At 48.5% G+C, this 24,366-nt stretch overlaps 2 protein-coding genes across 4 annotated transcripts in view; one reads left to right on the forward strand and one right to left on the reverse strand.

Moving 5' to 3' along the window:
• Window positions 1-3,335: 3,335 nt before the first annotated feature.
• Window positions 3,336-9,879, forward strand: PSMG4 (proteasome assembly chaperone 4). The gene is made up of 3 exons (XM_054818289.1): window positions 3,336-3,753; window positions 3,916-3,991; window positions 9,618-9,879. Exons 1-3 carry the CDS (start codon window positions 3,568-3,570, stop codon window positions 9,737-9,739), a joined length of 384 nt encoding a protein of 127 aa, XP_054674264.1. The 5' UTR covers window positions 3,336-3,567; the 3' UTR covers window positions 9,740-9,879.
• Window positions 9,880-11,235: 1,356 nt separating this feature from the next.
• The window catches only part of SLC22A23 (solute carrier family 22 member 23), a 118,807-nt gene continuing 105,676 nt past the window's right edge, over window positions 11,236-24,366 (reverse strand). For 2 of the 3 annotated variants that reach the window (XM_054816724.1, XM_054816725.1), the window contains 3 exons: window positions 23,375-23,407; window positions 21,435-21,558; window positions 11,236-15,603 (listed from right to left, as the gene is read on the reverse strand). In XM_054816724.1, the coding sequence (XP_054672699.1) occupies window positions 15,246-15,603; window positions 21,435-21,558; window positions 23,375-23,407 (515 nt within the window). In that variant the 3' untranslated portion in view covers window positions 11,236-15,245. The other variant, XM_054816726.1, reaches the window with a different exon arrangement.

The raw sequence follows: 24,366 nt of genomic DNA on the forward strand, positions 1-24,366 counted from the left end.
TCAACAGAGGGTTCACTGACACACACTAATGATCAACTGCTTTCTCATGTGTCAAATTCACCCTTTATTCATGCAGGAGGAAAAAGTGCAAAATGTATTTTAAAATCAGAAAACATTTGCTTCTCTCAGTGACATCCCAGTTCATAACTATATACTTTACATCTTTTAACTCCTCAGTTACCAAGAAGAATATTTACTCCTGGCTTAAAACTGTACTGCAGGGGAGAGTATGGGGGTTTAGGATCTAGTAACTCTTGCGGGCAACCTAACTTTTGGAGAAGAACAAGGAACATAGAAGTACCTACCTTTAAACCACATCTCCTGGGGCTTGGATTTCATCTGAGCAGCAATATATATATATACACGCACATCCATATACACATGCAGTGCCTTTGCTACAGTATTTTTGCTTTGTCATCAGTTTGCTATCTGGTGTCTCACTGCCGCTGAGGCTCGTTCTAGCCTCATACCTGACAAAAGAGGCAGACTAATGGGCACTACTTTCATAGCCACAGAAAAAAAGATCAGCATGTTAAAGGAAAGACAAGAGGTTCCATACACTGCTGGAGGGCTTTCCCCTGTCATTTTGCAGGGATAATGGCCTTACAGTGCTGCAATTAGGAAATTCATTTCACACTCAATGGTCTGGTTGTGCACAGCTCCACTCACTCTTCACACCTGCACTGCAAATAAAAATGCTTACCCAGCATTTTACTTGCTAGATGAATGTTTTTCCTCTTTTGAGCTTAAACAAGGTTTGAGCGTGATTCACAGATAGCAGCTACATTTCACAGAGAAGCATTAAATATATAGCACTGCTTATGTGCAGAGGAACCCTGTGACTTACCTTCAGAGGTCTGCAGGGCTTAGGACCCCAAGGAAAATTACAAGCACTTTGGAGAAGACTCCTGAGGAGAAGAGGAACAGATCAGAGCATGATGTGATAGGGGCAGTTCCCCCCTAGGGAGAAGCAAGCCTGTAGACAGCCTTGGAAGCAACACAAGAAACTTGTACTTGCTGCAGAAAGACCAGGGAAGAAAACAGAATACTCTTACTTCAACTTACTTCTACTCCAGCAGGTCATTTAAACATAGGTTTAGCTTGCAAGGAGGCCCAAACTTCAACTTGGTGGAAAGAGACACAGCGGGCTGGAACTTTTTTAGAGCAGATCCTCCACTGGGACTCTACTGCAGAAGCCAACTCTGTCTCAGTATAACAGAGAAACTGGGCCTGAACACTTAAAGAAGGATTTGCTTACATGAATAAGTCTGCCTGTAAAGCTGTACATATCTTACCTTTCACCTTAACTTCCTTGGGGTCAAGGGAAATTGGTCAGGAAGGGATACTTCTTACTCAGGAGAGAGATTTAAAGCAGCTCAGATGAACTGTGCCCTAAAATTTCCTGCTTCTCTCCTCTGATCAAGCGAGCCTGGGGCAAATCTCCTCCATCACCTGCAGGTGTCTAATCACAGGAATCTCACCACCACCTGTGTGGCTCCCAGCAGGTATTTTATCCGGTGCCTAGATTCTGATTCCTGCAATGCTCACAGCCTGTGATAGTTTTTGCTGTTTTAGCTGGTGGCCTTGGGCCCCCCACGGAGTGCAGAGCAAACCCACAACTGCAACGAGCAGAGAGAGGAACATGATGCAGAGGGAAATGTTTGGTGCACGCAGCTGCCACTTGCCCCGTTCCAAGGTGGCTTTTGTCACCTGTTTGCCTGCCTGATCGCCACAGTTGCCACGGGCTGTGTCAGTTTGCAGCAGGCTGCTGGGACAGGGAGAGGCTGATTTTTGAGCCCCAGCCTCTGCACATACTCACCTTGTGGGAGACCAACCCATGTGGGGGCAAAGGGTTGGGACAGGCTGTGGAGCGGGAACATGGGGAAGAGCTGGGGACCAGCACAAGCCTGACACCGCCTCAGCAGCGGGGCTGGTGACAGGCGTAGCCAGAGTCTGCCACCATACATCCCATAATGCTTTGTGCAAGCAGCAAGTGACAAATGTAGGGCAGAGGAGGCAGCCTGCGACCCCCCCTCTCCCCGAGCTGATCCTGTGCCATGGGATGTCGGGGTATGGCAGCTGAGCCGGGCTTAGCAGCCTCCCGGGATTTAGTGTCGATGTGGCAGCACGGCCAGAAATTAGCAGGGCTGAGGATTTTGTCTTTTGGCAGATGCCAAAAGAACCAGAGCAGCTTAGGGAAGAAAACTGATGAACAGTTCCTTTTTTTCCTCCCTTTTTCTTCAGCGTGAAAATGAAGGTTTAGAATTTGGAAATGGAAATTTTGATTTCTAGAGGTGTGTATGAAATTGGAGGCAGAGGAAATACCGACTAAAAAACCAATCTGTATCATTAACTTGCTTGTTGTTTAAGCAGAGATGATCGCCCTGCCCATGGTCTGAAGATACGCGTTTCCAACTGTAAAGGGCTCACGGCCATCAGGGTGCCACCTATATTCTTATCAGCAACAGACGGTACAGTCGAGGAAAATCCTTTTCAGTAATGGCCAGCTTTAGCTGTGCTCTGGTGAAAGTGCGGCAGGCACAGCCGTACCCAGAGCAGGGCTTTTAATTCACGGTCCCGTATTCTCCGCAGCTCAGCCAACACGACTCGCTTCTTTGTCGATTCCCCATAACTCTGAAAACCTCCAGAGATGAACGAAGCCAAGGTCACCGTGACCTTCCTCCTCCCCTTTCCCGGGGGGTTTCCGAGGCGGCACAGCATCACGCCAGCCCCTTCCCCTGAGCCTGAAACCCCGGGGCTCTTCCCGGGCGGCTGACCGGAGCCGCCCGAGCCCGGCACGCAGAGGTTTACCTGCCATCTAGCGGGCTTTCTCCGTCCCTGCGCCTGCCTCCGCCTTACTCCCGCGGCCCCGGCCCCTGCGGAGGGCGCGGCGGGGTGTACGTGGGGGGGGCGTGGGGTGCGTGTGTGCACCGCCCCGGGCGGGTGGGAGCCGCGGGGAAGCTGCGCACGGGGGGAGAGTGCACCGACCTGGTGTGTGTGCCTGTGCACGGAAGGGGTGCGCACCGGGGGCTGCGTGTGTGCCCCGGGTGCGTGTGTGCGTGCACGCACAGGGGGTGTGCACCGGGAGGAGGCTGTGTCCGTCGTGGGGGGTACACGGAGGGGGTGTGCACCGACTGGGGGAAGTGTACACTTCGGGGGGTGGGCGGCACGGAGGGAGCGCGCACCCCGGGGCACTGTGCACGGACTGAGGGGTGCGTGTACGTGCTGGTGGGGTCTGTGCACGGAGGAGGTGTGCACCGGGGACTGCGCGTGTGCCACGGGGAGGGGCCGTGCACGGATGGGGGTGTGTGCACCCATCCGTGTGAGTGCGCAGCCACCGGGCGAGGGGGGGCTGTGCGCGTGCACCCGGAGAGCTACGCACGGAGGAAGCGTGCGCCCACCGGGTGCCCGGGGCGGGCGGCTGCGCAGGGCCGGTACCGGGGGCGGCACCGCCGGCAGCGTCTGTGGCGGGGCGGGCGCGGCGGAGCACCGCCTCCCCGGGCAGCGGGGCGGGCCGCCCGCTCGGGCCTTGCTCGCTGAGGCCTGGCCGAGCCGGGTGAAGGGCCGATGGAGGCGGCGGGCGGCGGGGGAGCGGCGGCGGCGACGGGCGGCATCGCCCTGCACGACTTCAGCGGGCGGCTGGGCGAGCAGCGGGTGCACTTCCACGCCATGCGGCTGCGGGACTCGCTCTTCCTCTGGGTGGGCGCCGCGCCCGCCCTCGCCAGCCTGGCCGTCGCCATGTGCAGCCCCCGTGTGAGTGTCCCTGCCGCCTCTCCCGGGCTGCCGGGGCCCTGCGGCCGGCGGGAGCCCAGCGGCGGGGCGGGCGGCTGGCGGGGCCCCGCCGCCTCTGCCCCGGGTCTCCCTCCCCGCGCTGCCGGGGACTAAGCCCTGCTCTCTGCTGTGCTCCGCTTGCAGGACAGCATCCCGGTGGCCGCCTCGCTCCTGGGGGATCCCTCCGACACCGCCTCCGCCTGCCTGGCTCAGCGCTTGGGTAGGTGCGGGCGCGGCGGCTGCGCGCTCCCGCCGGCGGGGGAGGGAGGCCGGAGCCGGGGGGGCGGGCGGAGCCGCGCTGGGAGGCTGCCTTCCGTGGGGGCGGCGAGAACACGCGGGTCGGGCCCGGGCGGAGGCGTTTCGGGTGGCCTTGGAACCACCGCTCCCGGTCCGGGTGGGCGCAGGGGGGATGCGGCGCTTGCTGCCCCCGGCCGAGCCGCAGCCGGTGCCCTCTGGGCCGCTGCTGCGGGCCGGCCCTTCCGGCGATGGCAGGTTCACGGCCGTCTCCGTTACGAGTCACGTTTTTCAGCAGTGTACAAGTGAGCCTGACCTCAGCAGATGGAGTCTCTGCCTCAAGGCACGTTGAGCATTATTAAAGCCGTATTATTTAATATCCTGAGCCTGGCTTTGGGTGCGAGGCAGGGGAAGCGCACGCTCGTGCCTATCAAGTGGGATTTTCAGCGATCTCCTCTCTGTAAAGCTGTAACAATTCTGTGCTATAGGGTGGGATGGCCATCATGCAAGGCACGTGCGTTTTGCCTGAAGGTGAAGCCAACCCTCGTCACATCTTGCACTTTTTAGCCCCCAAATTCTGAGGAGTTCTGGCCTGGAAAGTCGTGGATCATGTCCGAGATGCCTGTGTTTGATCTGACTGTCCCTGCAGCACGTTAACGGGCACCTCTCGGGATGTCTCTGTTGTGAGCACGTGTAAGAGTGTCCTGCTATACCTGGTGCAATGCCGACCTAGTCACGTTTCTTTCTGTTGTGGTTTAACTTGGCCGGCAGCTAAAATAACCACACAGCCGCTTGCTCGCTCCCCCCCTCTCGGTGAGATGGGGGAGAGAATTGAAAACGGGGAAAAAAAAAAAGACTCATGGGTTGAGATAAAGGCAGTTTAATAGGACAGAAAAGGAAGATGAATAATAAAAATATACAAAACAAGTGATGAACAGCACAATTTCTCACCACCCAAAGCCTATACTCAGCTAGTTCCCGAGTGAACCTGCCTCCTGGCCAACCCCCAGTTGTATATGGAGCATGATGTCATATGATATAGAATATCCCTTTGGCCAGTTGGGGTCAGCTGTCCTGGCTGTGTCCCCTCCCAGCTTCTTGTGCACCCCCAGCCTTCTCCTTGGCAGGGCAGTATGAGAAGCTGAAAAGTCCTTGGCTGCTTGGGAACAACTAAACCATCAGTGTGTTATCAACATTCTTCTCATCCTAAACCCAAAACACAGCACTATACCAGCTGCTAGGAAGAAACTTAACTCTTTCCCTGCTGAAAGCAGGACACTTTCAAACTCCTGTAGCTCTAAAAAAACCTCTTGGCCTAATGCATCCTAGCACCTTTACAACTCTGACAGCTGCATCATGCTGGTTACTCATCATCACCTACCAGTAGCTGATGCGGCTCCAGCTGGTGAACTGCTGAAGTACTTGTTACCGGGTTTTGCTGTGCTGCTTAATCTCATCTTCTGTTGTTTCAGTTGGAAAGGCCACATAATTCTTAATTATTTGTGTGCTGATCTTTGTTACGGGCAGTATATCCCGAGTTCATATTGTCAGGCAGTTTCACAAGTCTATGCCTACTTTTCTCCATGGCTGCTAACACATATATAAAAAAGGATTGCTCACAAGACTGGTCTTTGAAAAACAGTCCTAGCGTCCTTTCTCCATCCTGGTAGCTTAGCTTTTAGTAACCACTGTTGTAGTCTCCCCTGGTGGCAGCTCTTTCTCTACATACTGTGTTCAATCATTTCTACTTTAAGTAATAATTCTGTGGGGCACTGTATAACATGATTTCTTTATGTGTAATTAGTGCATTATCCTTAAGAAGTCAGTTAGTAAAAATACAGTCAGAGAGGGTTTACTTTGGGTAAAGCGTAACAGTTTATTCCATTTTCTGTTTGGTCTCCTCGTTACTTATTTCTTCTGAATCTTGCTCTAAGCTTCTGTGTAGCGTTGCAGTCCAGCTAACAGCTCTAAGCTGTCTCTGTGATTCCCACCCTCTCCTGACTTTTTTTTTTTTTTTTAAGCACATATGCTATCTTTATTCTTAAAGATTTCATAGCTAGAGTTGGTAATAACTTGTCATTTCTTATATTAGTTCTTTCGATGTTCTAGGACAAAGGCTGTCCGGGTCCCCTGATTCTTTTCTCCCAGTAAGCGGTCTAAGTTTTGCTGCCTTTTTTTCTTTTTAAGGTCCTTTTCTCATTTACATTGCTAATTTCACATACTTTGTTACTGAGAACTGATAGTGTTGCTTGGTACTGGGATATCAGTTATCTTTATCCTCAGAACATAATGCAGCTTCCTATTTTCTTTTTGTTTGTGGTTTAAGTATCTTTCATTATTTTGTCTTAAGCTTTCTGTGCCAGCTGTGGCCCAGCTAGGCTTTGGGGCAATATTCCTCTGTATCCGTGCTGTCAAACCTCTGGGTTGCAGTTTTCCTTGCTGGTCAGTCCCTTTTATATTCGTTATAAATATAAGTCTTTCTTGTGCTATCCTGCTTAAGGTGTACTGTATTGAGGAAGGCCTGTAGACCTTTTTCAACTTTAGTTGGAAAGAGAAAGTCAATAATACGCTTCTGGCTTTGAATAATTACATGCTTCCCCTTCACCTGAACATAACAGAGTTTTGAGAAGAGAAATAAATCTTTCTGAAATCCTACACCTTAGTTTTTAGGCTTGCTTTTGTCAGTCCAGCAATTTAAGTTGGCTCATGGTCACTTATGGCAAAATTCTTTATTCTCCCAAAACTAGTGGATCTGCAAGATCATCATCAAGCATCTCTGTATCTTCTTTGTTTCACAAAGTGCTCGGTAAGGAAATCTGTGTTCTGCTGTGACTGGAAATACCAAGCTTTGCTGTTACTGCTAAGTTTTTCTCTGGGAAATTAAATCCTTCTTACTCCCACAAATTCTGTAATAACAGAGATACTTATTCACAGCCAAGTCTGATTTGAGCTGTACTTCCATGGCAGCATTTTTAACCATCCTGCCATGGCATCTTCAGGCAGGCAGTATTATTTTTTAATTTTTTTTCTTTCCCTATGCTGTCACCATTTTTTCCATGCTGTTTCCATTCTGGTCTTCACGGGCACTAACTTAAATACCATACAATGCCACTTGAACATAAGTATTTTTATTTCTTCTACTTGCCAGTCACATTCCATCACCTACCTTTTGTTCCTGCAATGTCAGGTTCCTGCCCTGGAGCAGAAGTTTCAGCATTACTGTGCACGGGGTACACATTCTCCTGCTGTTTTCTTTATAGCCTGGTAGGGGTCCTCACCAGAACAGCTGCATTTGGTGTACTGACTCTATCTTCTCCCTTATTTCAAGGTTGGGGTTTTGTTGTTTTGTTTTTTTTTTTTTTTCTGTTGCTGAAGACATCTGCCACATTCCTGTTCCTATTTCTACCTATACCTGATTGTATTAGTGCAGGGACTGTTTCCCACCACCCTGCCTGATTGCTCTGGCATGAGATGTGTCTCACTGGTCAAGGGACTGGCAGACTCTCGGTGAAGATCACCCCAACCTCTTCTTCAAGTCTTCCCCAGCTGGGCACAGTTCCCCTCCACCACCTCTTTTCCAGCACGAACAGTCTACAAACTCGTGCCTAACACTTGTCCGTTCTCCTGCTCCCACTGGGCTCCTCTTCAAGCTGAGATTTGGGCCTTGGCCCTGTCCGTGAGGTGGTAGGAGCAGGTCCATGCTGCCACGGCGCCTCTCGGCACCCAGCACGTCCCGGACGATGGGCTGTCGAGGAGGCTTTTTTCCCGCTTTGAGGGGCTGGTGCAAGAGGGCTTGGTAGCCAGGCTGCGTGGGAAGCAGCCCTGCTGAAAGGTTTCTTTATGTAAGCCTTCTCTTTCGCAGTTTTCTGCTCTGACATTGCAGATGGTCTTCCATGGAGGTATAAGATCTTCCCTCTAATGTCCTTCTCACAAGAGTCCACGTGTCCGAATGAATCCGCAGGGAAGTGGGGACAGAAAAGGTCCCGCTGGGAGCAGAGCTGCTCGGTGCAGGCAGCCCTGAGGGATTCACAGTATTCCCAGGAACTGGAGCAGCATCCCAGAGACTCAATCGTTTCTTACGCAAACATAATTAAGAAGTTGAGTTTTGATGCTGCAGTGCACGATGTAGCTTCATTAGATAGGCTAACAGTATTAATTAGTTCAGAATTAGTGTTGCATTCATTTAGGGCGTGATAATGAAGCACTAGTGCTTACAAAACATGCTGCTTTATACCACAAAATCTGGTGCCAAGCACTAATTTTTCTGCAATCAGAGCAACGTGGTGCATTATATCAGCATTTTGTAGTGCCAAGTCTTAAAAGGCCGATGAGTCCTTGCATTTCAGAAGCAGCTCTACTTACTGAGCCAGGAAGCTGGTAACCTGTTAGAATGGAAAAATGATAATAAATTGATTTGCCTAATGAAAATGCCTCAAAGGTGCTTTTTTAAGTACATTTTATATGTATATATAGGTTTCCTGTAGTTAACTTTCCCATTTAAAAAGGATTGAGATGTCAGGAGTTCTGGTGTCTTTATTTTCAATTTTCAAAATTCAGATGATATTTTTGAATATTCAGCAGAATGGTCTGATTTCTCCCTGGGATTGTCAGCTCCCAGCTCATTCCCTGCCAGGAATATCTCGTGACCCAAATACCATTTTTTATCTTGTATTTTACACAACTCAATTTGAATATAGTGCCTATTTTTCCTCTATAGCGCTTACATTCTTCACAAAGTTTAGCTTTAGCAGTGTATAAAGAGAATTACAAATATGCTATATTGCTGCTACAACTAAAAGCGAAGTAGGCTTCCATTTTATTTACAAACCACTTTTTGGTGTTATCTGTTCTACTGTGATGATTAAGTCTTCCTGCCCCAGTGGACATTATTTTTGTCACTGTTAATTAGCTCTGTCATGGAAGGCAGGCAGCGCTTAATTTTATAGCGCCTCTCTCTAGGTATTTGTCCTTACAGCAGCCTGGAACTCGAGCTTGGTTTCATCATGTTTGAGCCAGGCTCTGCAGCCTCCCGGAGTGTTCACGGACACCGTATAAATCAAGGTTAAAGGAAACAAAATGATTGAGAGCAGGCTTAGACAAGAGCGGTGCACACTACTGGAGGTCTTTTTAGGGGTTCATAATAAAACAGAATTTTGTTAATTGGGGCCTAATCACTTTCTCATGTGCTTTCCCCTCCGTAAGTGTTTTTTCACAGCGTAGACTTACCAACTCATAAATTAGATTTCAGTGCTGAGAGTCCGGTGTAGTCTGTGGTTTCACTTAAACTGTACTACATTTAAGCAGCATCCAAAATCCACTGACAGCACTGTGAGGCTTTCCAGTGACTAATGACTTTTTGCATCAGGCCAAAAACTAGTTGATAGTCCCCAGGCTGACATTGCCTATTTCAGTGATGCGCGTAGTTTTGCCCAACGTGCCAGCGCTCAGGTACTTGCTCTGCTGTCCCTTTATAGCTGGGTCCAGCACGGCAGGAGTGGAGAATGTTGTCTTAGAAACCTGCGTGATACGGCTTTTTAAAAGGCTTGCTTGAATATCATCGTCACTTTCATGTAAGAGCAAACTATGGCTGACGACTCTGTTTTGTGTTTTAGCCAGCAAGACCAAAAAACAGATATTTGTCAGCTACAATCTTCAAAACACAGACAGCAATTTCACCTTACTCATAGAAAACAGGATCAAAGAAGAAATGATGGCTTTTCCAGAGAAGTTCTGACTTTTCGTCATTGTAAAATAACTGGGGTTTTTGTTTTAGAAAAACTGATTGCCATTTTCACACTGACATTAAGTTAGTATATTTGTTTTGTATTGTTTTGATTGAATTTGCAATTGTTATTAAATATAGCTGGACCTAAATACAGTTGGACCTGGATTTTTTTTCCCTTTTTTTCCCCCCGCTCCAAATTTGCTACCTTGTTAAGTAGGGGATAGCCCAGTAGAAAATACACTGCAGTGTGAGAACATCGTCATAAAAGCACGTGTGGTGTCTGGCCTGCATGCAGTGTAGAGATCTGCTGGGAAATCAGTTCCAAATTCTACCTGTACGATTAATGTACTATGTAGTAGTACTGAACATAGTGTTGCAGTTTTTAGTGTTCAAATAATGAAACCCCCATGTTTTCTTGTATTGAAAAGCTGCAACATAAAATGAGCGTTACTTTGCTCTGTCTTCTTAGCCCCTGTTGGTTGTAGTGCTAAACACTGAATTTCCTTCCATCTCTTGGGCACTGAGAACACCAGAAGGGTTTCACAAAGGATTTTCTGTATGTCCCCAAGGGCTATGTAGAAGGAAAAGGCACAGCGTGAACTTTGGAGCAAGAAATGAATCTGTCGGGCTGCTAGAAGAGCATCATTTGTGTAAATTGAGCATACTTATTGGAAAAATCAGAGCAGTCGCCACCAAAGCAAAGTGTCCTGCTGCCACATCTCTGGACTTGCTTTTAGGTAGGATGGATATCCTTTCAAAAGCAGATCCATGGGCTATTTTGTTCAACAGGAAGAGCAGCTAAAATTAACTATACAAAAACTCCCCAACTGCCCACAGAGCCAATGGCACGGTGACCGTTTGCAGCTGTGGATACGTGCTGAGCTACGGCACACCACCTACTGTTCACAGCAATTTGGAGGAACGCTGAGCGTAGCTACCTGATTGAGTCCAGGTTCTTTCTTTTGCATTGCAAGTTGAACCCTGACTCGGACATAAGCTTCTGATACAGCTGAAAAAAATAGCGCTACTGCTGTCCTAAAAACCTACAGAAAACTGATGAACTTACCTTGCTGCGGCGGCACAATCAGCAATTAAAAGCTGTAACCGAGAGGCTGCTGACGTAGGAGACGTAACCCCTGATGAGTCTCTTGTCCGAAGGGGTTTGAACGCCCAGCGGCCTCGACGTTGCAGGTTTGACATGGGCGCAAAGGGCCCTTCCTTACCTGGTGGGAACAGGCGCCGGTCCTTGGAATAGCAAAAAGCAACCGTTGGAGGGTATTTTCTTTCTAATTTACACCACCCAGGAAAGTGAGTCAACTGTTCTTCTGTGACTGAATGTAAAAGGTAATTAGTTGCAAATCAATGAGCTGATTTAATTAGTCTGATTTAAAATCAGCTCATTCTGTTTGTAGAGGAGGGTAGGGCTGTTTGCTGGGGTGTCACATTAGCTGCTGCCGGGTGGTTTGGGAAGTCACTGCGAGGGAGCCAGACCAAGGAGAGCAAACTGATGGGACAACGTCATTTTATTCTGTACATCTACATACAAAGTTCTTTTCAGTAGGTACAACAGATGTAACATCATGCAGACATTTAGCTTGTAAGACTGTTTTCAGTACTTGATTTAAGCTTGTGCTATGAGGAAGCACCACCAGACTATTCATGATCAAAACGTACAGTAACACGATTCTTTAAAACTTCATCAGAAACTGAAATGGGGAGGGAGGTCTCACCCACTAGACATAGCACACCATACTCCTTTCCTGAAACATTTTACACAATACATTTAAAATGAGGTTTTTCATTTTATTTTTCTTTTAAAAAAAAAAAAGTTACAGCGGGGGAGATCATCCCCCCATTTAATAGCGTTGTCTTATGTGCCAGCTACAGGCGCAACTTGACTTGACATTCACAGAGTTCAGTTAATGGCACTTCTGCTTCCAATTTGGTGACCTTTAGTGTTTGGCTCCAGGAAGTGGCAACAGTTAAAATACTTCCATTAAAAAAAAAAAAAAAAAAAAGCCCAGTTAACAAAACTGAAAAGTAAATCTCACAAACTCCTTTCTGAGGTGCCACAAAACACTTGCAAACAGGTGACTGTCGTTATCCATTTGCAGTGTGTCAGGCAACAAAAGCAGTACTGAAACCTTAAAAGGGGAAACCTCCCCCCAAGATCAAGCATAATATCACTTTCACATTTTTGTTTAAACTCACAAAGATGGAAGAAAGCCCTTAAATGGTAAACTCAAAGAAAAATCCACTGATGGGCTTAGAGGTTACTGAAGGTTCACAGAAAAAGGCCAAAATGGACAGGACAGCTTTGACCGCTTCCCCTGCTGCGGTGGCCAGGAGGCGCCGCCTGAGAAAAGCTTTTCCTGATGATGGCTGTGGAGGAGACGCGGCCGAGGAGCCGATGGTGCGGCAGACCGAGAGCCCTGTCCCGCCGCGGGACTATGCGGAGGACGGTTTCTCTCCGTCTTTGCCTTTCTGCCCTGCTGCATCACCTGGTGCCCGACTCCTCCACACGAGATACGCTTAGCTAAAGCTTTCCCAACTCTGAGCGTGTGTGGGAAAAAAAAAAAATAATCACAGAAGTGTTCTGTCTTTTCAGGAAAAGGAGCAAAGCTGGAGCTGCCAAGGCAGGAAATTAGTTTGTGTTTTATTGTCATGACAGAGGCAGAGGGCCACACCAACTTGAGATGTTGGGGCTCTCCACCTTGCAGAACATCAGTACCAACTACCTGGTTTCAGGCAAAAAAACCCAAAAAGCAGCAAATCAAGTCAATTTTAGAATTAAAAAAAAAAAAAATTGCTGCATGTTCCTGTCACCTAGTTTGTTTATTATATAAACATCGATATGCTTAAACAACCATTTTCTTCCCTGGGCCCATCTGTCACAAGAGAGCAACCACCAGAATAGGAAACGACAAAGCGCCGTGGACAACAGCGGTGAGCACACCAGGACCGCTGGCAGTGCTGGAAGCAGCTGGTGTAGTAGGCTTGTGGATGGTCTACAAGAGCCGTACCGTAGCTTGAGCACACGCGCACAGAGACCACGAACGAAGGAGCCGCTGGCTCCACGGCACAATGGATGGCAGGAGGCCGCTCTCCGCCTCTGCGCTCGCCCCTGCTCCTCTGCTTTCAAGCCCTTTTCCATTAAGACTTGTTTTGCTTCTTCAAGTTTTTGTTGTGAACCCACTTTTTTTATTCCCCCCCCCCCCAAATGTGTGTGGGTTGCTATGAGCATCTCATATCCAAGGCAAAAGTTATTGCACAAATTTGGCACGTGAATACTGCATGAATGAGGAAGGCCTGGGGTTCTTCCTTGGGTGAACATAGGCTGCAGAAATCTCAGCACAGAACAAAAAGAGAAGCAGCCACGCTCGAGCTCGACAATAAAACTTGAGCGTAAGAAAGATCGGGCTCTCGCTGTCACAGCAAGTCTAGCAAAGGTGAAAAAAACCAGTAGTGTAACTTTGGGCAAAACTACCATCAACTGGTCCAGTGTTTCTTACCAGGCTCCAGAAGAACCTGAATGTCCACATCCTCTGTACAAAAATTAGCAGCTTTAGGACAACATTGTTACTCTGAACACAACAATCTCTGTCGCTTCTGCAGGTCTACCTGTCCCCTTGCACTCATCAGCGTCCGAGGCTGCGCTACTTGCTGCATCGCCCGCCGGGGAGCACGTATCTCTAATTTATTGGGGCCTGTAAGAGGACATCGGCAGCCTAATGGAGGATGGAAATTGTTAGGTACAGTAGTTAATCGACAATATATACAGCAAAGGAGGAAGGGGGAGGGAAGGTAGAGGACGAAAGTGCAAATGAGCACTTTCCATGCGTACGAACGCAAGATGTACATCAAACAAAGTGGCAATCATATGGACGGTCAATACAACATCGACATCCTGCTGCTCTGTTTGAACGTCTGCACTACCGAGCAATCACAAATGGATGGCCTGAGTGAGGAAGGAGGAGAAGAAGGGAGAGAGAGCAGGGAGGTTAACTACAATGCAAGAAAGCTGTTCCTTTACAAAGTCCTTGCATTGAACTAGATCCTCACAATATTCACACAGTGAGAACCAAAAGCCGATGGCCAAAGGAAATAGTTGGTTTGGGGGCTGGAGGAGAGAGGTCGAGTGGCCACTATCAAAGTGCCATCTGCACAGTAGGAGGCAAACTGGATGTTCACTTTGCTTAGCCTAGAGTAGAATCGATCCAATTTACGTTTTTTTTGTTGGTTTTTTTTTTTTTTTTTCCCTGAATGAAAATACGACGAAAGCAGTTGGGGAAGGGGGGAAGTCTGGGTGAGTTCACTGTATATTCTTGGGTCAGAACCAGAAAACACCTCTAAAAGCCCCAAGACGGCCAACAGCAGACCGTAAGTCATTATTCACAGGCTATCAATTCATTCCTTAAGCATTTTGTCCACTTAAATTGAAAACAAAACCTCTGGTTCTAAAAACAGGTAAGGCAACGCCCAGGACACTCATTTCCCTGGAGCGGGAATCCCAGCTGCGCTGCCTTTTGGAATAAAAGTACAGATCATAGCCCATGCTCCTTACTTTTTGTCCCTGCTGGTCTATGTCAATCAGAGATTCTGGGCTTCCTGGTAATTAAAGCCATTGTCAGCAAAACTAATTTTTGCATCATTGGTCAAATCATTTACATCATGTACATCACTATTAAAGACCAGCGGGAACCGTCTAAAAGAGGTTAATGGACACTTAAAATGCAGACGGCTGATTCTTGTTGAAAAATCAGCTTGTTTGGGTAGGATTTTCTTCACTGCATTCAATGGAAAAAAAAAATAAGGTACTAATTTAGAAAGTAACTTTTAAGTGCACATGGGCTATAAAAACCAAACATAAGCTGCCTAAAATGCAGTCAGAGTCACAATAGGTTTTGCTTTTTTTTTTTTTTTTTTGGTGTATACAAACACAGCAGGCAACCTGGGCACTTGGACTTTCTAGACAGGCAGAAGAATGTTGCACAAGTCTAAATTTCAGTCAGTTCAACTTTGCAGTGGATCCCTCTTTCCTTTAAAGAAACACAAAAACAAAACAGAAAACAACACCCCCCCCATGGTTTCTTTCTTGGAATGGCTGCACCTCTTATAATAAGATGGCTTCATTTTTGTGATCTATGAAAGGAAAAGGAAATAAAGTGCTTCTTGAGAATAAATCAAAATAAATATACATATTTAATGGCAGGAAAAAAAGAGGTCTGAAGGGCTACCTCCAGCCAGGTCTTTTCTCAGATGAGTCTTTTCTCCCATACTTTTTCAAGAGCAATCTGCACAACAGTTGAAGATGCCAGAAGTTGCTTTAGCAGCAGAATTGAATTTCCCCAAGTCTGTGTCTGCTCCATCACTGGTTTGTAAAATCTGTGCAAAACACCTTTGCCCAAAGTGCTGCTCCTCCTGCACAACAGCATCAAATAATATACAAAAGAAAGAGAAGGGGAAAAAAAAAACCCAACCAAAAAAAAAAAGAAGGAAAAAATAATCCACCCGGTTACATTGACTTCATCCCATTGGCAGTGGTGTTCTCCGAGATCCCGTCGCTCACAGCTGCCGAGTCGTGGAGGCCGGAGTAATCCTTGAGTTCAGAGTTTGTCAGGAGCAGGGGCTGCTCCCCCTTCTTGTGCGGCAGGAGGGGCTGCCGGGTGTAATGTTCCCCGTCCGGGATGTTCTCAGGCAGGTTCTGGTTCTTGCTTTCCGGCAGCAGCAGGATGCAGATGATGCAGATGAGCGTACAGCAGGCGAAGATGACGTGGTGGAGGAAGTAGCCTTTCTGGTTGTGGAGCTCCATGATGGGGGCGGTCAGGCGGCCGAAGCCCGCGCTGGCCAGGACCAGCCCCAGCCCTCCTCCCCTGCAAACACAGCAGAGGTGAGAGCCTGGCCCCGCACAGCCCCATCGGCACTGGGGTGGGGAGCCCAGCGCCCTGATGGGTCCCACCGGGCTCCCCCCATGTCCGGCATGCACGCGGGCATCCGAAATCCTCAAGGCAAACCTGGTTTGCTCCCAGCTTTTGTACTGTACAGCTACCCTGCTAGGGAGTGGCTTTGCTGTTGTAGATCATCACTGCCCGTTTGCCTCTGTGGGGAAATAACCGTACTCACTTAAGTATCTTTTCACGCCCATGTAACTGTCCCCACGTAAGGGGAAGAGAAGCGCTATCATGTGAGTACGTAGACAGCCCTCTAAAGTACTGCCACGTCCAAGTATTCCCATATTCAGTGAAGGAAAACCAGATTTTGCTAAGCATGCCAGCCTTCTCCAGCCTAGACAAGATACACCAAGAAACAGTAGGTGCGGAAGTCAGTTTTGGCTGCCTTTAAAACATCTGGCATCGATCAGCAGTGGAGGCAGAAGATTAGACTTTACAGGCCACTACCTCGATCCGTTATACCAAACATCAAGTGCTGAAATATTATCTCCATAAAAATGTGTTGTGGCTGGAACCTCTCAACACACTGATGTTGTAATGACATGCATCATTTTCAGAAAAAAAAATTACAAAATAAAGATAACATAAGTAGCAGTCAGAATAGGAGAACAAGAGTTTGGGATTAGTTTCCGAGACCTCTTAACTCACTGTACAAACTGAGGAAGGTCCCTCACTTCGCTCTTTCTTGCTCTTCTTGTGTATTCTTGTATCACAGAAAGGAGTTACAAAAAGGTAAACATTGGTGAAATGCTTAAACTGTAAATAGGTAACTTCATAAAATATTCTTTATGGCACAAATGCTTATTTATTAAATGCAATGTGCTCATGTATTGAGATGATACATATATGCACACCAAAAAAGAGTGAAAGCACATTAAAGTTTAAAAAAAAGAGAAAAGTGTGAAAATAACCTCATCCACCTCAGTCACAAGCATGGAAAAAAGCACCAAATTCAGTGCTCTTTCCCGATGCTCGGCTATGCAAGCGACCTCTCTTGCAATTCCTCGTCTTGCTCATTAATGTCTCTCCAGGTCCTGGAGCAGCATGCCCAGCACATCTCCGGCCAAGCACGCATGCCCACCACATTTTGAGGCACAGCTCGCGCTCCCGGGGCTCGTCTCCGCTCATGATCCCACACGGAAGCGGCACCGCAGGCGTTTCTGGAGCATCGTTCCCTCCTCCTGCTGCGGCACAACCGAGGTCTCTGGCCAGTGGAGCGTCACCCTCAAGTGACTCATTTTACCAACATCCCTGAAAGCGAGTGGCAGCTTGTCCTTGATTTTCCAAAGACGCTGCTGCCTGCAGAGGGAGGTCTCCCTGTGGGCTTACTCGCTGGCCCCCTGCTCCTCACTCCCCCACTGAGCTGGCCCGGGCAGCACGCTTCCTGCGGCTCCTCCGGGACATGCCATCTATTCCCAAACCCTCTGGTGATCAGATGGGCTTCAGGTGCTTCAGTTCCTGGCCCAGAGGTGGAAATGTAATTATTAATGATAATTAACCGGACCTTACAGAAAACAACTGCAGAAGATAAAGGAACTGCTTGGAAAAAAAATAAAAAAATTCATCGACCATTGAGCATACTAGAAATCACAGCACTACAAACCTACAAATGCCAAATTCACTCGGCCAGCCACTGTGTTAGAGCTGATCTTCACCCAATCCTTTCCAAAATCCACTGCTTCTTACTTGGCAGCTAAAGGGCAGCAAGCACAGGTTTCAAAAAAAATGCTCTTGGGACACTGACCACATCAAAAATTCATGTATGTATCTTCTAGTTCTCCAGACTCTGCAGAGCATCTTTCACAGGCAGCAGTGATTTCCCCAAATACTGCAAAAGCCCTTATTAAAAACTTGCCAGCTTTCCAATGGCAATTTAGAAACCCAGCTGAATGCGGCCATTGTGCAACTGGCCTCCCTGCAACTTCATTAATCCACTCACACGAGTAATCGACACAACCAGCCCCGAACGCATGGCAAATCACTCTCCAAGTCGGCTCCGGAGCAACAAAAGCCCAGCTCATTCACATCAGTGTTTGCTACGGCTAAATTGTATCTCAACCACCGAGGAAAAACCTGAGGTGAGTTTTAAAAGCTGCTGTAGAAGGACGTCAAGCAAGCTGAAAGGAAACAGGAAAAGGCAACAACAAAGACGGCTCTGTCATTACGGGTCAGGCAGCTTCAGATTTGGAAAGGGAAAAAAAAAAGTTTTTCCGTATGACATCAGTAATTAAAGCAGGTGTTACTTTATGCAGCACCATCAAAAACCTGGCAGAAGAAGGCTTGAAAATACATTTTTGTATGTGTCCTAGAAGACTTTTTATTTTCATGTTTTACTACACTGCAAAAATGAAAATGGAAAAAAAAATTAAAAGTGAAAATACCGTCAGGAATTTTTTGCTGTTCACATGCACATCAAGAAAATGGGTACAGGGCAAGAGAGGCAACACTCTCATCATTCGGTGTTTTCACTGGCACGGTGGGGGAGCAGGTGGAAACCAAAAATGTCTAGGGTGTTTTGGGGCACCGCTCCTCCTCAGTACGGGCTTTCCCACAGTGGGGCACCTGCATTTGTATTTCAAACGCACTCCAAGGTGCGGATCGGAGCTGAGGGAGGGCGTGTGAGGGCTGCTGGCACCACAGCGAACCCCAGCTTCTCCCCTCGCACCTCCGCCTGGCAGCGGCTGCTGTGGGGGGCTTTCCCACGGCATGGCCCCACGGGTGATCAGAGACACTTCCCCAATCCCCGCTCGCCCAGCGGCAGCAAGGCAGGATGGTTTACGGGAGGCTTATGGTCCTGACACGGACAAATCGCCAAGGGACCGTGCTCCGAAATTTTGTCCTCGGAAAGGGCCTCCCTGATCACAGTGGAGAACTTCCTCGCTCACTACCACAGAGTTTTTTCAGACAACAGCAAAATATCCTCGCTGATGTCCTTTGCTCGAATCGGTCTAAACCTAAGAACTGGGACTTGCCCTTCTCAGCACTGCTCAGGAGAATGGAGAAATGCTAGTCCTATCTGCGTTTGTCTGTCTTGAGCAAACGGGTTGACAAGCGGCACGGCTCAGAGTACAGAAGAGCCAGAGAGCCATTCAGGTTGGAGGAGAGTTTGGGAGAGCACCTACTCCAGCCTCCTGCACAAAACAGGGCCTGAATTCAGGCCAGGTTTTTTTAGGGCTTTGTCCACTCAGCTCAGTCACTTCTAGAAGTCAGTCCCTGAAAACCTCCATGGTTTTCCCTGCCTTTGCTGTACGTAAGTGACCCTGTTGTGTGCTCCGTCCTAGGTCGGAGCCTCAGTAACACACCAGCACACCCTTGGCCTCACGGGGCAAGGCACCACCTTTGAATAGCCAGGTCCCAGCAAACAGCACTGCACTCCACTGGAAATTTGGCTTGAGACAGCTATTGATGGGTAAAGCTCTTAATTTGGCTATTGCTGCCCACTCTTCATTACTGCAAAAGCAGGACAGACAGAAAAAATCAGATTGCTTTTCTGCTTGTTAGTAACCGAGCACGCAGAGGACAGGGAGAGGACGCATCACGCTTTCCTCAGCCTGTTCCTACTTAGTAGCCATGCAACCCGCAGTGGCGTTCCCATTGAGATTACTACGGACGGATTATCGGTGTCACTTAGTGCTTAAATTCAGCATTTGGAAGGAGCTCTGAACTGAAGCCCCTGGTGCAAGGAACGGGAGCTCTCTGGTGAAGCCCTCCTACCTAGTGCCAGGAGACCGGAGTGCAGTGCAAGGGTACGAAGGACCCCTCTGTGCTGCGTGACAGGGTGGGACCTTTGTCTCTCTGGAACTGGCAGCATCTCTTGATGCTGTTTTCCTCCTGTGCTGCTGTAACCATTCATCTCAACAGCACAGCAGTAGAGCTGGACAGATGCTACCGGTTGCTCATCGTGTCACTGCCACCCCGATAACAGCAGCGCCGTTCTCCCCCCTCAGGGATGGGGGATTACAGGTAAAGGATTTGATCGGGGAAACCCCACAGACAGCCCCAGCTCTCTCTCTGCCTCCCTTTTCCTTAAAGTTCCTCGAGATTCAACCAAACGCATGTTAAGATGGTCTGAAACACTAAATGGCATCTGAGGCGTTATTTTGGAGAACAGGTTATGAGGGAGCAGCCACTGAAACGCAAGAGACAAGGCGGCTTGACCACACCTCTGCCTGAGACAGGTTTATGTGCCCTCCTGAGCTCCACCTACTAATTACAGCCCTGAGTGCATCTTATCAAGAGCTTCATGGCCGTAGGACCGCAAAGCACTGCAGAGTGTCATCAACCCTATCAATAAATGGGGACCCCGAGGCCTATCCAGCTATTGTCACTCGCCTGGGGTCACCCAGCACCGTCAGGGGAAGCAGAATTTTGGCTCCCAGCCAGGGCTTTGTCCCATTCCCTGTAGCAACATAAGTGATTTAAAGAAAAGAGCTCGTTAAGTTCACACTGTGCATCTGACCCTACTCCGCAGACTCTCCTCTGATTGACGTGTCCAAGTCCTTATCTATATGTCTTTCAAACAGAGACAAGGAGAAAATTAGAGAGGCATGAAAACACCAAACTGACTGACATGCACATAAGTAAATATCTGTTAGTGGTTTTGGGCTGCTGTATAATCTCCTCACCATTCACACTGCCTTTCCCTGTGGAAATAATGTTATCTGTAAAATACATTCACAAAGTCAGATAGCTTGGAAGAAAAGGCCATGGATCAAGGAGACTCTGGCTACTCAGCTGACAGTTTTGCTACAATACTTTTGCTAAGTTATTGAAAAGGCATATAATTTGGAGGGGGAAAAAAAAAAAAAGGAACAGTATCCTCTTCCCTCCATCCTCTCTCCCTCCCACCCGTATGACCTACATTCCTGGGAAATTCAATGGAGTCAGGGCAGACTGTGGCATTGCTGAACGTGTGATCCAGAACACACAAGCACAACCTTTGTGCCATGAAAAATAACAGTGAATACATAAAATGGTACAAAAACCTGACCATACAAAGACATTTTATGGGAAGCTGTCCAGCGAAGATCATCTGCCTGATTTCTACTATTGCCCAGGACGAAAGCGTTCCTCTTTAGAAAAACTGTGAGCCTCTGCTAAGACAGGGTGCAGAGAGAAAGACGACTTTATCTGCAATAAAGGCAGACCCCTCACACTGGTGCTGTAGGAGCAGCAGGACTGCAGACTCTCAGAGCACCCACATGCACAAAAAGTGTTTAACACCGCATGTCGCAACCCCTCCTTTCCACTGAAGCACCCCGATAGCTGGCCCAATTAGCCTGCCCTACAGACGCAGGGATTGCCTGCACCTACGTCCTCCTCTGCGCACCCGTGGAATTTCACTTTTAATATCAAGCCGTAGACTCACACGGTCGCCGCTTGCACAAATCCGGCAGAGTAAGCGAAGCAATAACACGGTTCAACCGCGCAATCTGGTTCAGCTAAGCGGTTAAGACGGTACCGCACTGCAAACCAGCGCCACTCATGCGACGCCTGGCCTGCTGATAGTCACCACGATGGGACACAAGGTGGAGCCATCGGAAACAAAGCCTCTCGGTCTACAGACAGGCATTTACTTAGGCAGACTGACTGCAGCGACAATAAATTGAAGAGCGGCCCGAAAATTGCTGCGAGGTCTCCAATTATGGGGGATTTCCCCTCCCGTACAATGCGTGCAGTTACACAGCCAGTTATCAATGAAACGAGGAGAATTTCTCCCCCGTGCCTTGAAGAAGGGGGCTCCAATATCTCACCTGATTACTGTGGGTGTGATTTCAGCACAGAAGAACACGCTGAGGCTTCCAACAGCATGCGAAGAAAACATACCCACGATGGAAAACGCGGTAGAGAATTTGTCTTTGACGCTGTCACTCATACCTGTCAAGACAAGCGTGTTCATAAAAAGTGAGAATGAGGCCAAACTTCCAAGGAAGAAAACAAGAAAACACGCTTATGTTACTCATTCTCCCTAGATAAGAATTTGAGTCATTTTTGTAATACTAATTTAAAACTGGTATTTATAAAATCCATTCCCAAAGCACTCGTCACACAAACATACGTGAAAAAAATCATAATGTCATGCCAAAAATAGCTGCGATCTCCGAATTATTTATGCCCAGCCACCACAAAAAGGTAAAACCCAAGAAAAAACACATCTTTGGGCAGTCTTTTAGGCACCAGCCACTTCCCTCCCACATTTGACAGACAAGCGGAGGCAGGCAGCGTTCATCAAGCTGCCAAACATCTGGTACAGCTCGGTGGCTCAGGCACTGGAGAGACTCGCAGGACAAGCGGGGAAAGAAACAGAAGTGCTCCCATCTCCGTGCTAAGCCCCTGCACGTGATCAGTCTGCAAACTCTGTCGTAACCCCCAGCTTGACAGCCTTCGCCTGACAACTCTGGGCGAGAAAAGCCGATGCCAAGGACGGTGAAGCACTCCCCTAAGTACCCGTGTCCAGCGAGGCTGTTTGCTCAATCATTTCACGGCTGGATGGCAGCAAGGTTTCCGAGAGCGAACAGTGTCTGTCAAGCATAGGGAGAAACCCCAGTAAAGCCAAACAAAGCTCAAGGAAACTGTCTCCTGGCCTCGATGATGATAAATCCCTTGCTTAATCCCTGCTCACCACCTTTTGCGGGCAGGGGTGGGATATCTGACCCAGGGTTGTACGTCATGGCCAGTGAGGAGGCCAAGTTGTTCACAGAGACTATTGCGCCATACGAGGGGAACGCATCCTGCCTCACAGGAGCGCTGAGGAAAGGACTGGAGCTTTGCAGCAAACACCCCCAAACCTTCCTACAGCCAAGTCCCAAGATCTGCCCGGAGAAAGGGCTGCTCACCAGCGTGCAGTCCCAAGCAGGTACGCTCTCTGTATGGATTCAACAAAAAGTAACACCTGCTTTTGTTCTTACTGAATACATCAGCTCTCAAGAGAGCAAAAGGTATCTGGGAGCTCTTAGGTTACACCTTCTGCAGCGTGCTATTGCCTGCTCAGGGCTAAGCCCTTTCTGCAATGCACCCCAAGTCTGTGGGAGAGGGCAAATACTGCCAGCAGACAGGGATGTGAGCGCGGCACCTTGCAAACTACAGGTCTCTGAGGCGCCCTGGCACCTCCTGCATAGTGGGTGAAGCTGCACCACTGACCCCGCAGGAGTCACAACTGCTCAGCAGAACCGACCTTGGAACAGCTGGGCAAGGACAGGTCTGTTAAATCGAACACAGAAAGGTAGGTTTTGTTCCCCTGACTGTCACCGCATTGCTATTAGAGTACTTCAGGCTGGGATAAGGTGCCCAAGGAAGTACTTTCTACAGTGTCTAAGTCCCCTTATCTGAAGGGACTTTGGCATCTCAGACCTTTATGGAAAAGACCAAAGCGGAAGCATTGCTTTGTGAGAAGGAGACTTTCAAAGGGAGCACTGCCCCATATCTAAAAATAAACCTTGAGGGACCTCTGCACAGTCTCTTGACATGCAGAAGCAGGTCAGAATATGTGGAGGGGATGCTACACCAGGAGACTGCATATAAACAAAGAGGCCTGCCCACGAGCGGGGTCTCAAGGCACTGTATAAGGGGGCTTTCCCCCTGCACCCCTCTGCAGCAGCAGCTCCACTCTGGGTGCTTTTGCCACAGCCTTTCGGATCCACCCGCTCCTGGGGGAGCGCTTCCTGCATGATGCAGGTCCATCTGTAAACCATACCTGAGTCTGGAAGTTGACTGTATTTTCCGATCACTGGATCCAAGACCATAGAAAGTAGAGTAAGATGAAAATAAAAGAGAAAGGGAGAGAAAACAAGAACATACTGTTGTTACATATGCAATTTATACTAAGAAAAAGAAAAAAGGTAAATCCCACATACTCCCCAGCCCCATACACCTCTTTCCCATGCCATGACTGGCACATTTTCCCATGGCCAGCAGATAGGACATGGCATTTCCAGGCCCCTTTCAGCTGGAGGACAGCATGCTAATGAGGCAGTGATAACAAATGCAGTGGTAAAGCATTTTTAAGAGCCCCAGAATTACCACTGGGATTAACACAAAGACCTCTCTGATGTTAGCAAAGGGGGAGAAGAGAAACTATCCTGCTGCAGCCCCAAGGTAATGGCCAACAGATCCTTAGTTAGAGAGCAAAACCCTGTGCATCAGCACTGTTGCACTCTGGGAGACGTCTTCCTCGCCAAAACCCTGAGCTAGTGGTCCACGTGTCACACTGGGTGCCATGTGTCCTAGCTGCAAAGGAGTGCATGGCAGTGCTGGGCAGCAAGCATCAGCGGCACGAGCTGGGTGCAGTTTTGCTGATGATCTCCCACTGGGCTCCTGCGACATCCCAGGTGACGCCCCGCGGTCGGGAGGAAGGGCAGAACACAGCAAGCCTCAAGGTCTACCGTGGGTTTGCTGCTGATGGAGAATACCTCTCTCCCTCTCTCAGCTTCCTCCTCAAATTCTGATTTCATTTGCTAATTACACACAAATTATGCTAAACTAAAACACGCAGGAGGCTGTAACAGATTTCATAATCAGCAGGGTCACTGCTTCTCTCAAAACACTGTCTAGCTCTTCTGAGGAAGAAGGGGGGCACGGTCTAGAGCAGCGGGACATGAGCTGCTCTGAAGTTCAAGGCTGCCTTTCCCTCCTCTTCTCACAAAGGGGTGAGGGCAGAGCGGGGAAGGCCGATGGGTGCCCAATATT

This window comes from Grus americana, chromosome 2 (assembly GCF_028858705.1).
Source record: "Grus americana isolate bGruAme1 chromosome 2, bGruAme1.mat, whole genome shotgun sequence".
Classification (NCBI taxonomy): domain Eukaryota; kingdom Metazoa; phylum Chordata; class Aves; order Gruiformes; family Gruidae; genus Grus; species Grus americana.